The 12,451-nt window shown below is 40.9% G+C and overlaps 1 protein-coding gene across 1 annotated transcript in view; it reads left to right on the top strand.

The window, feature by feature from the left end:
* plxna4 (plexin A4) overlaps window positions 1–12,451 on the top strand; it is a 432,713-nt gene that overhangs the window by 362,417 nt on the left and 57,845 nt on the right. Inside the window, exons 17-21 of the mRNA XM_037538616.1 lie at window positions 1,610–1,703; window positions 4,371–4,607; window positions 6,405–6,551; window positions 8,142–8,376; window positions 9,609–9,751. Coding sequence (XP_037394513.1) covers window positions 1,610–1,703; window positions 4,371–4,607; window positions 6,405–6,551; window positions 8,142–8,376; window positions 9,609–9,751 — 856 coding nt within the window. The remainder of the gene's footprint in view (window positions 1–1,609; window positions 1,704–4,370; window positions 4,608–6,404; window positions 6,552–8,141; window positions 8,377–9,608; window positions 9,752–12,451) is intronic.

Genomic DNA, 12,451 nt, shown 5'->3' with positions numbered 1-12,451 from the left:
TCAGTCTATCGTGATGCATGTTGTGTATCGTGAAAATGTCTCTAATTATTGTGATATAGTTTCATATTTTCCATATCGTGCACCCCTACCATTGAAAACTATGCCTGAAAGTGGCCACCAAGAAGTTTTGAATTACCTTGTTTCAATAATATAGAACCAGCCTGGCTGCAGACAATTTTAATGAACTAATCAGGCTTTAGGAAGCTGTAAATAAAAAATAGTAAGTATTAAATATATCCAGAATGATGAACAGAGTGTTACCACTGTAATAAAAATAAAGCTATAATAACATTACTATTCAGAATTTAGCATATTTCAAAAGTAGAGACAGACAGACAGCTTGACAAAATTCATGTAAATAGATACTTGCAGTTCATTATTTACCATCTGTCACTTCTCTGTGCGCAGAATTCAAAAAATGTGGGACAAAACATCTAAAAATAGTGAATAGTTTGTAATATTTAAATCCAGACTGCTTGAGTTATTAATGTATATAAATAACACCCATTGCCTGGATTGGATCTGATAGGTTGCATATTTAATCCTTTGATCAAATGACAAAGAAAAAGCTACGGCTGGCCACAGACCATCAGTCTATATCTGCTGTGATCTTGTGGTCAGACAACACGGAGGGACGCCTCAGTGTAATATGTACCAGTCACCATGGAATTCGAAGTTGGTCTCACAGGTTCAAATTTAAGTCGAACATGTCATTCCACAATTTGTCATGGGACAATGATAAACATACAAACTGGGTAACACTTTACTCAAACCAGGCCATAAACACCAATGCTGTCATAAGAGCTTATGTACAGTAATAAACAGTGTCATGTTACTAATGCCATAGATGGTCAAGATATGTGTCATAGTGTTTGATGTGATGACGGCTGACTAGAGTACACAATAGCACTTTACTGAAGGGTGACAAAAATATGTGGTTGGTTAGTGTAGTGGGTAACACCTCTGCCTTCTACACTGTAGACTGGGGTTTAATCCCCCACCAGGGCAAGCACCCTACACTATACCAATAAGAGTCCTTGGGCAAGACTCCTAACACCACCTTGGCCTACCTGTGTAAAATGATCAAACTGTAAGTCGCTCTGGATAAGAGCGTCAGCCAAAAGCCATAAATGTAAATGTATGAGAGGTTCTATAAAAGACTGTTTCAGCTTATCAAACAAATTATCATGATACATATATTGTGGAAATTGTCTTCAAGTCTGATGTTGATGAAGTATTTTTCCCATACCACCCACCCCTATGACAAATGACGCTTGCTGGAATAAGCCTTTATAGATGTCTGGGTAGGCTTATGTGAGTAGATCAAAGGCTTGTGTAGGTGTCATGCAGGCTTATGAATGCCAGCAAAAATGTGGCATCAGTCATGACAGTTGCTGGTAGTGGTAACATGATTTTGTTGTATTACTGAACCAAATCTGGCATAACAATCCGCTATGACATGGTTATGGCACAGTAATGTCCATGTTATGTAGTAAGGCTCAACTAAAGCTTTCCAAGAATTACATATTTGAGTGTTTTTAAAATTTGGTACAATTTAAAGTCAACAAATCTTCTTCTCTTGACAACATGTTATCATCCTATCTTACAGTGGAAATACACCAGTGACAGTGACGGGCACCAACCTGGACATCATCCAGAGCCCTCAAATCAGAGCCAAGTACAGCAACCAGGAGACGACCAACGTGAGTTCAACCGCTGTTTAACCCTGCGCGGTCAATGAGTGTTCCCTTTTCACCCATGCAGGGGCTAGTGAACCATGACGACCATCAGCAGGGTCATTTCACCTGCTCCACAGCTTCTGATGCGGGAAACGCACCGTTGGCTCCAGCAATGTGGCAGGAGAACAGAGGGAGAGAAAAAAAATAGAGAATGAAAGACAAGAAGAGAGAGAAACAGAGAGCGAGAGGACTGGACCCACCAACAGTGGCGACAATGTCCCCTTCGCTTTGTGAAGGAGGGAGGAAATCGCCGTAACACTGGAGACAGGGGTATTGCGTTACTCTCACGCAGAATGGGCCCATAGATCCTTGGGAGGCTTGCATTCACTGAGACCTGATTGAAAGTCTGCAGAGACAAAAGAGCGAAATGTTATCTCGCTGCCGTATCTCTCACACGAGCCCATACGGCATCTGTAGCTGCGATATGATAAGGCTCTGGCACGCCGCTCCTTAAAACAGAGCAGAAAAAAAGTTCCCCTCAAAGCTTCTGAATATAGCGCTCTTGTTCTCCCTTGGCTGTAATAACCAGGTTGGAAAGAGCCTGACCGGTTTGAATGCTCTGTGAAATGGCGCCCCCTATCTGCGAAACGCAGAGGACACTTCCAGCATTTTCCCTCTCATCCTTTTTGTATGAGGGAGCAGAGAGTCTCTGGTGTCTCTCAGGATTTGTCAGTCTGACTGTTCAGGCTTTGTGAGGAAACCAATTAAAATGGCCAGGAGGCTCAGAGGGGAAATATCTGAATGCCGAAACGTCCGCCCGGATGTTTTACCAGCAGCGCAAACCCGTGGAATGGAATTTATGAGCCTGGCCAAACATTTATTCACATGCATCATATAAAAGGAAGGCACATTTGACTGAGGCCAGACAGCAGCAACCTGAATGTGGCAGTTTTGTTGACCTGCTCTCTTTTAGCACAAGAGAGGGAAAGAGGGGAAAAAAGGAAGTGATAAAGAAAGCAAGAAGGAGGAGAGAGATAGAGAGAGTAGGGGAGAGGGAGATAAAAGAAAGGAGAGAGGTGATGGTGTTGAGTGTTTCTCAGGGAAGTGAAGGTGAGCTCGGTTAGTTATGTGATGGTGACTCATCAACATCACAGCGCACATCAAAGGCTTGGCGTGCTGAGAGCAGCCTTTTTAAAAGTGCCAATGATTTAGTGCTCCTTTGGTGAGGGGGTGGGATCTGTGTGTGTGTGTGTGTGTGTGTGTGTGCACTCAGGGGACTGCCATTTTGAGAAGATGAGGTTAAACCCAGGTTCTTCCTGTAATAGTGTTAGCAGCAGGCTCCTCTGAGAAACACTGCAGATGGGAGGTCTTTAATTTGTTAGTCCAGACTGTACAATCTCAGAAATAAATGTATGAAACTGTCACTGGGGCAGTTCCCCTCTTGTCACTAGGGTGGGGCCCTTAAGGGTCCATCAGTATCTTTAATCAGGGAGCATAATGGAACCATAATCCACTGAAATGATCTGTTCTAAGCACACACTACTCCACACACCTCGCCTCGCCTCAAGGCTTTTATTCTACTGCTCTGTTTTAAAACATTCAGATATGAAAAGGAACAAATACCAACTTTTCATCTGGAGAAACTGATTTAAGGTTCACAATCAGACCTTAAAACCACTGCTGGACCTTTGAGGCAAATATATAATGAATGAAATAAATAACGAAATAAAAGATGTAAAAACAAGAGCTTGGCAATTTTAGAATAAATCAAAATAGAATCATTTAAATGAAACAATATATAAATAGCATGAATCTATCTGGACACTCTCACGTCCACTCATGTGTATGCTTTGACTGAAATGGACTCACCTACAGTATATTGTTACTGCACATTGTAGGTGAACAGTAAAGGACTGAGGCACAGCTCGTTTCAGTCATGCTCTAGCCCTTCACCAGAGGTCAGTTTCTGAACAAATGACCACTAGTGGATATTCCTGCTTTTAAATTAGAATTCCACCAGTTTTTCAGAATTTCTGCATAATTGAGTGGCTTAATGTTTATTGTAGAGAAACATTTTATTACAGTCCAAAATGACTAGTAAAACTTTTAAACTTCATATATCTGAATATTTCTGGGGGGAAAAAAATTGATTGTGATTGTTTTATATTACTTTACGACGCCCTGCATGTATCCCACCACCATGAATCCATTTAAAAATGCTTGTGTTAGGGGTCAACAGGGTGTGTCACCACTGCAAACAGTTCTGACACTCTAAGTTTCTCTAAAATGAAGCATTTTGCACCAAACCATTCTGGGTGGCTGCTTACATCTCATTTAATTTTAAAGAAATTTTGAAAATGGGTGGAATTCCCCTTCAAGACAAGTCTCAACCCTGCCGTGACACTGGCACCTCAAAACCCCAACAACACTGCTGTGTCTGGTTACACTACCATGCCGCTCCCATGCCGTTTTCATTACTGGGCTGAGAATGGTCCACCAACCAAGTCTGGTCTGTGATGTCAATGATAAATTGTAGAGTAGATGAGCTACAGACTGTAACTTTAAACCGACATAGATGCACCTATGTGGTAAGATGGCCAGTGAGAATAGGCACAATATAAGTGAGCCTAAAAAACTTCAGCAAATTGGCTCAGCGTAATCTGCTCTGTTTCTCTTCCATCTCCTTCACAGACTTGCCAGGTGTTGAGTGCCACCACCATGCTGTGCCAGGCCCCAGCGCTGCCAGGCAGCTTGAACAGGGAGGAGGTGGTGGAGAAACCAGATGAGTTTGGCTTCATCTTGGACAACGTACAGGCTGTGCTGGCCCTCAAGAACATCAACTTCCTCTACTACCCCAACCCAGTGTTCGAGCCCCTCAGTGCATCTGGGGTTCAGGAGCTCAAGCCTGGATCTCCCATCATTCTGAAGGTATTTCAGCATTTGATTACAGGACTCGTCTCTTCAGGACAGAAGATATGTGTTTCAATATAATATGTACTGTGGCTTATGTACATACAATATAGGTCTTTGTTGATAAGACTGTTAAATTGACCAATCTTTAATTAATTACAAACTCCCAATTTGACACACCTGATTCAGTTAATCAAGCCTTCAGGAGAGGCTGGATGTGAGAATTAGGTTGATCTGATTACAGCTGTAATAAAACTCTGCAGGATAATCACCAGAAGCAAAACAAATTAAGAATCAGTTAGGTGTACACTATTGCTATTGTTTTGCACGCTGTACACTGTTTCATCAAACACTTGTGTTCTATGATAAACAAACTGAAAAGCCAAAATATTATATCTTGCTTCCAAACTTTGAGCCTGTACCTCTGAGTACCTAATTCAGTGCTTCCCACAGGTCTGAAACAACCCTGGGGGCAACGTGGGGCAGTGGGGGAGCTTGTGTGAATATACAGCTATCCAAATTCATCATAGCATTTGTTTACTTACTCACAAAGTGAAACATTTCTCTGTAAAATTACGGTAGATTACTGGCTAGTAGTTGAATTACTTTAACAGTGATTAACATATTAAGAATAAATTACAGGAACTGTTTACTGTGACTGCACAGTCAGCTGGAGCACAAGATCACTATGATGTAGCTCCATTCTTACAGTAATAAAATAATTAAATTAAATCTCCTGTATTTTTACATAATAATAGCAAAACTTAGCAGTCATCTATTTAGTGTAATTTATTTTAATTACTAGACCTGTAAATATTAAAAAAATAAACACAGTCAACACATTTATTCACCATGTTTTGCTTTCTGTATGCACAGAAAATCTAAATAGGCATTTGTTTATAATTTGCGCAAAAACTCACATCTGGCAGTGCCACAAAACTGCAACATTTTTGTCAAAAATTCTTCAAAACGTGAATTGAAAGAATAAAAAATATTTTGACTCAAATGTCTTTTTAACCCCGATTGCTCTCATATTCGATCATTCTTATTACAGAAAATATCTTAGGTTGAATAGATTTAAAAATAAAAATATGAATACAGTATTTTACTGTGAAGCTGAATGTTAAATATTGTGAAATGCTAGCAATAATTAAGGATGCGTTTGTTTTAATAAGGCTCAGATTGAACGAATGTTAAGCCTTTCATGTTTTTGGCTCATGGCTGAAGTGAAGGTTTCAAGTTCAAGAGGCTTTATTGTCATTTCATCTGTATACAAGTACACAGTGAAACGAAACAACAGTCCTCCAGGACCAACGCAGGAACACAAGGGCGAAACAATACAATATACACAGTGCAGATAATGTAGTACAATAAATCCGAAAAACAGTAAATACAGAACAGAACACAGGCAGTATACAGTACCGAGAATATGTTCAAAGGAGGGTGTAACATACTGTGACATATTAGCAGATAGCATATATGAGCATAGCAGTCACTGAGGGAGCACAGTGAAAAAGAGTGATGCTTTGCGTAAATGACACCATGTGCTCTTGTTTAAATATCAAATATTTTCCTTTGGAATTCGTTAAAATGGGACAAAATATACTTCCTTCGACGTCCTTAGGGCACATGTAGCCTCTGTGTGGGAAACACTGCCATAATGTAGGACACCATAATATGTATTCTGCTCAAGTGTCCCAGCCGCATGAGTCTCTTCCAAGAAAAACACATTAAAGATCATCTTTCATTCTGGTTTCTAATCTTGCTATTTGCTCCATATGCAGTTATTCATTCTATTCTGAATGTCTGTTCCAGGGCAGGAACTTCCTCCCCCCCACCCCCGGTGGTAACGGCAAGCTGAACTACACAGTTCTGATCGGAGAAAAGCCCTGCACCTTAACCGTATCTGACACCCAGCTGCTGTGCGAATCGCCCACTCTAACTGGACGCCACAAGGTTCTGGTGAGTGGCCACCGCACTGTGGATAATTCATCATGTCCTCAGAATCTTTTTTCTTCAGTGGTCTAGTGTATCGTCCTGCGTACGGTTAATGTCCGGCTTGAAAGGCAGACAGAGGGACGACAAACAGCATCACTGTAAGACATATTAGAGCTGGACACAACCTAATAGAGGCTCCATTTGTGATTTGAGTGGGAACGCTGGGCCAGCGCCACCTGGCCTGCTGACAGACGATCGGCAGACAGAGCTGCAGATCCGTTTACCGTCACAAACACACAAACACAGCAGGCATTGTGAGTCCGTCTGCTGCCGTCTCTGTTTGCTTTAATATCACACGGTGAAGTGCCAGCTTTTCCGCCCAGACATTCGTTTAAGCGCACCTCATACTCCATATTTAAGGAGGCCTTTGTGTTGGTGCATTTGTGATCCATTTAGATTAGTGTCACATTGAAGGGGATCTGCAGCTCCCTGCTGTGTCTGCATTAGGTCATGCCGTGGTGTAAACGATGTGGAATCTTATTCATTTAGAGTTAAAAGATCTAGAAAAGTCCCATTATACATTCGACCCCTTGGACTGCTCAGATTAGCCTGGTTTCGTCTGCTTTAACTTTATTGTTTTGCTTTTTTTGGTCGCTGTTCACATTAGATCATACAGAAAGCAATATCAAAGCATCATAATATGGATCCAATAAAAGGGGCATCCCACCAGTTTGGCTAAATATTTCTATAATTCAGTAGTTGATGTAAACAAAGTCATTCAGAGTGGTTTGATCTGAGATGGTTCATTCTAGAGATTTACCAACTCAGATTTCTTTACAGTGGTGGTGGCAGGAACCAGGAGTTGTGATGGTCACCAGGCACATATAACCTTGTATATGGCCACTATAGCCATAAGTAATGTTGATGATGGTAAATAGTGATAAATCTGATAAACAGTTTTCTTTGGGGTCTATTTTGCCTCATAACACCCTGCATGTGCCCCTCCAAGAAGAATGGATTTTCCAAAATCTGATTAAGCTTCTCAAAACTGTGATAACACAATGTCTCAGACATCAGGCAGAGTATTAGCATTTCATGCAGCCATTTCATGCTGTAACTTTCTATGACAGAGCTTTTAGAGGCATCAGACTCTTTAGACGTCTGGTTCCTATCACCACCACTGTGAACAGTGCTGACTCTGAATAAAAGCGATATTTCGCATCAATTCAAACTTCAACACCTCTTCAGATCGACTTATGCCCCGTTCCACTTTGGTATGTATGGTATGAAACTGTCTTCTTGCATTGTTTAATTATTTCTCACTCACTGATGACTGAGAAATTCACCACAATTGTGTTTATAAGAAGAAGGAGATATTTTATAGAAAGTAAAGACCTTCCTTTTCATTTTTAGCCTGTTGTGAAGGAAAAGGTAATAAGTGCAGGCTATGCAGCACATAAACTGAATGTAAATGGAATACACTTCTATGTCATTAACTCTATAGTAATCTAATGATAGTAATTATGTAACGTGAATTGAATTTCTGGCTGTGAAGGACAACAACAGGACTCAATCTCAACTCCTTATCGTTCCTGTGCATGTTTTGTGCATCAGGCGCGTGTGGGTGGGATCGAGTTTTCTCCAGGTGTGGTCCACATCACCTCCGACAGTCCACTCAGCAGCACGGCCATCATCAGCATCGCCGGCGCTGGAGGCCTCCTCATCCTCTTCATCGTCATTGTCCTCATCGCCTACAAACGCAAGTCCCGCGAGAGTGACCTGACCCTCAAGCGCCTGCAGATGCAGATGGATAACCTGGAGTCCAGAGTGGCGCTGGAATGTAAAGAAGGTAGGCGGTGAAACAGTGAAATGTTCTGACTGAAGGTGGTTTAGAGGAGTTGGACTGTAAATTATAGAACACGCTTTCAGTTCTTTCACAAACTTCCTTGCAACACATCTCAAAGTTCGGTTCCTGCCAATACAGCTGGAGCACATTAGCTGTTGGCACCTGCACTGCAGGCTATGGTGCCTCTGACTGCAGTGCTTTGACACTCTGTAACAAAGAAACAGGTTAGCAGAAAAGTTGAAGTGAAGTTCTGCAGCATTCAACTAAATGAAGCCCAACTCTGTAGCATCACTTTCACCTTTAAAAGTGTTTGTAATCAGAAGCCTGTCATATAAGCTCTCATCCTCAGGCTGGGATGGATCATGGTCTCATGAAGCCTGTGGGCATGAATGTGTTTGGGGGCCCCTCTGCAAAAATAACATTAATAAACAGCTTGTGCTTTTATTTGTAACAACATGGGGAAAAAAGTGTAATGTAAACAACAAAATGATTCATTCTCAATCACTGTGCAGTAGCTGATCATCTGCACTGTCTATGAGGCTTTTAAATATGTTAAATAAAGGTGTAATGTATGGGTTGAGGGGCTTTTATTTCATTTATTTAATGATTACATGTTCAAGGGCTTTTTTCATTTAAATTTTGCACCTGCCATGGACTGGGACCCGCCTCAGGGTGGCTGGTAGCCTTGTGGTAGGAGAAGTGAGCCATTGACTAGAAGGTTGTGGGTTCAAATCCCATAGCTGACTAGGAATCGTCAGGTACAGTATATGTACACCTGCTCTATTGACAACGCTCAGTAAATATACTGTCCAGTAGTCTTTGTCTCATATACACATTTCTAGTCTTTCCTTCAGTGTCCTAAATTACTGTTTACAGGAAACCTTCCAGTTCTTTTGGCAAGTTTCAAATGGTGTTCTTCACGGCTGGGAAAACTGGCCAAATGCATTATGCTTGCTGTAGCATTTGTAAGAGTAAATTTGGCCGACGGCCTGCACTGAATTAACTGCTCCTACTCAGTGGAGCTGCAGTGCTGCGTCCAGGTGCAGAACTGAGTAGATGCACCTCACTCTGCTGACAGAGGTAATCGAAGTACAGTATCCTCTAACAAAAGCACTGAATTATCCAATTGTTTTTATTGATCAGTTTAAGTAAGAGTAGCTCAGGACTAATGGAGGCATTTGGTAATTTGCAATGATCGAGATTCATCTGATGTTGTTCTGGATTTTTTCCTGCAGCCTTTGCGGAGCTACAGACTGATATTAATGAGCTGACCAGTGACCTGGACGGAGCGGGCATCCCTTTCTTGGACTACAGAACCTATACCATGCGTGTGCTCTTCCCTGGAATTGAGGAGCACCCAGTGCTCAGAGACCTGGAGGTTAGAACCCATGTAACTGACCCAGAAATGCCAACTAATGCTAAGAATGAATGAATGATGGGAAACAGTTGGCGAGAAACGCTCTAGCATTATTTTTTGTGACATTTGTGTCGATTTTCTGTACCAATAACAGCCATAATTCATTTCAACATGACCATTTTCCCACCTCTCTTTGCTCCTTAGAATTAACCTGGTTGTATCACTACTTTGCATTTATATGTAATGGATGTAAATGAGCTCCTTTCTGATTGGCTGCCCTGTATTGTGCCTCATTCTAAAAGCCTAGGCTGAAACACTCTTTATAACTTCAGTGTGAATGGGCTGGGATAAACTGCTATGGGCTGAATAGGTGGATAGATCTAAGTGCATTTGTGACAACACAAAAACGATGAATTTAAATTGGCTGTTTTTACAGTTTACTTTCCATGTATGGACTATATGGACTGAAGAATTAACGGTACATTTTGGAACATGGGAATAAAAATAAAATCCATTCATCCAATCCATCCATCTATCCATTTTCTAAGCCGCTTCTCTGTCAGGGTCGCGGGGGGTGCTGGAGCCTATCCCAGCAGTCTTCGGGCGGAAGGCAGGATACACCCTGGACAGGTCGCCAGTCCATCGCAGAAAAATAAAATATAACATCTAAAATATAAAATATGCCTTCACTTTAGCCCCAGCCACATTTTATGGTTAATGTTTTCCCTCCAATATGTTGAATTCAGTAAATAAAGTGCATTAAAATGTCTTCCTTGTAAAGGATGTGTACTTCAACATATTCAAACAAATCAAAAACATGTCATTTAACCAGGGGCGCACAAACTTTTGCATATGACTGCATGCCCCTTGCTAATCCACTGTCCTGATTTAGCTGTTTGGAGCAAAAATCACTTCAAATGTCTCCAATTATCTGTCCCACCACAGATAACGAGCGAACACATATAGAGGCCTCACTCTGATGGACAGGATATTTTACATTGATGGACAATTATATTAAAATAATGCTCCCTCCTCGCTTCCTCTCCCACGAAGCATTCTCTTGCGTCCTTTTTCCCTAGACATAATGAGCCGCTCTCCCGTTCACAATCGCTCACTCGTTAATCGCAGTAATGACATGACACAACTGTTTTCTGAGCACAGGGAGGAAAATTAAAAGCCTAATAGAGTGAAGTCTACGGCAAACCACAGGTTATTTATACCAACTTATGACAGTGATGGACATTCCTAATCAAATCTCTCCAGACAGGGAGACTCATCCTAAAAGCCGAGGCTTAGATCCTTACTTCTGATGAGCTCTGGTTTTAATAAGCTGTGTTAATTAAGCCTTAATTGGAATAAACATGGCCTTTCTCTGGAGGAGTTTGTAGTGAAATCATATGCAGTGAATGTGGCAGTCAGCTCACCTCTGGATAGTGACAGGTTTGTAATGGTTATTGATGAGATAAATGACAGGTATTTGGAGGCCTCTGCAGTATTAATTGTTTATCATCAGCTGTCAGCATCAAATCTGCATCTAGTAACCCAGAAATGAGCTAATAAAGCTTAGCCAAGGTTTACAAATTTACCCTACAGAGTAAAGACTCTACCAAAGGCTGCAGGGTTGTCATTTTGCTTAGAAAGAAAACTTCATTTGTTTTAACATGTCAACTTAACATTCTTAATGTAATCATTTTTGCATGTGTCCACTTAAAAGTAAATCTAGGTATCAATATAAATCAAAACAGACGGATTTGCACATTTTATTGTTTGCTAAATCATAATAAGTTCTGTTATTTAAAAAGTAATGCTGAGTCGAAAATGTTTAATAATTTATATTTTTTAAAGCTTCATCCAGGTCAGCTTTTCATGTTTAGCTATCGCTACTTCAGTGTCAGATTGTACATAAATTAAGTCAAGTCAGCTTTTATTGTCAATACTACAATATGTACTGGACATACAGAGCATTGAAACTGCATTACTCTCAAACCTCATGGTGAAGCAATAACATTAAATAGACAGTAAACAGGAGAAGTGTGAATTTAAATAGACACTAAAAAACACAACAGTAATCGTAAAAATAAATGCTGCTGTTTGAAAGAAATAGTGCTTTTGGAAACATCTATATTCTCATATATACACATCTCATTTATACCCCTCCCCCCACCACCTGCCTTCTTATTAGTGAATTCAGCTGCATTAAGGTACAGTCCACTGCAACACAGGAGATCACATGCAGACAAAGCTTGTATAATCTCCATAGAAGAGTATTGCCAGCGGAAGTGGAGATGCTTGAGCAGCCAAAATGCTCAACGTCAGCTAGTGCAAAGTGCTAAACGTCAGCTAGGGGGGTATAAAATCCCTTGCATTATTGGATATTGAGCAGTAGAACTACATTCCCTTAAGCGATGGAGCTCCATACAATATCTTCAGGAGGAGTTGTAGTGATCCAGAACTGATAATCCAACATCAGTAGCGGACCTCACTAATGTTCTTGTGGCTGAATGCAATCAAATCCTCACAGCAATGTTCCAACATTTACTGTAATGCCTTCCCAGAAGAGTAGAAGCTTGGGCTGCAGCAGAGGGGGAACAAAGATCTTTTTAATACTCATGATTGTGGAAGAAACATTTGTGTCCACAAACTTTTGGCCACATAGTGTATATACAAACAACTCGTTTTGACTTCACTGTTTCTGTCATGTCACAACAAATAGCATACTGA

This window comes from Pygocentrus nattereri, chromosome 1, assembly GCF_015220715.1.
Source record: "Pygocentrus nattereri isolate fPygNat1 chromosome 1, fPygNat1.pri, whole genome shotgun sequence".
Taxonomy (NCBI): Eukaryota; Metazoa; Chordata; class Actinopteri; order Characiformes; family Serrasalmidae; genus Pygocentrus; species Pygocentrus nattereri.
The sequence above is the reverse complement of the archived record's forward strand: the minus strand, read 5'-3'. Positions and strand labels throughout refer to the sequence as shown.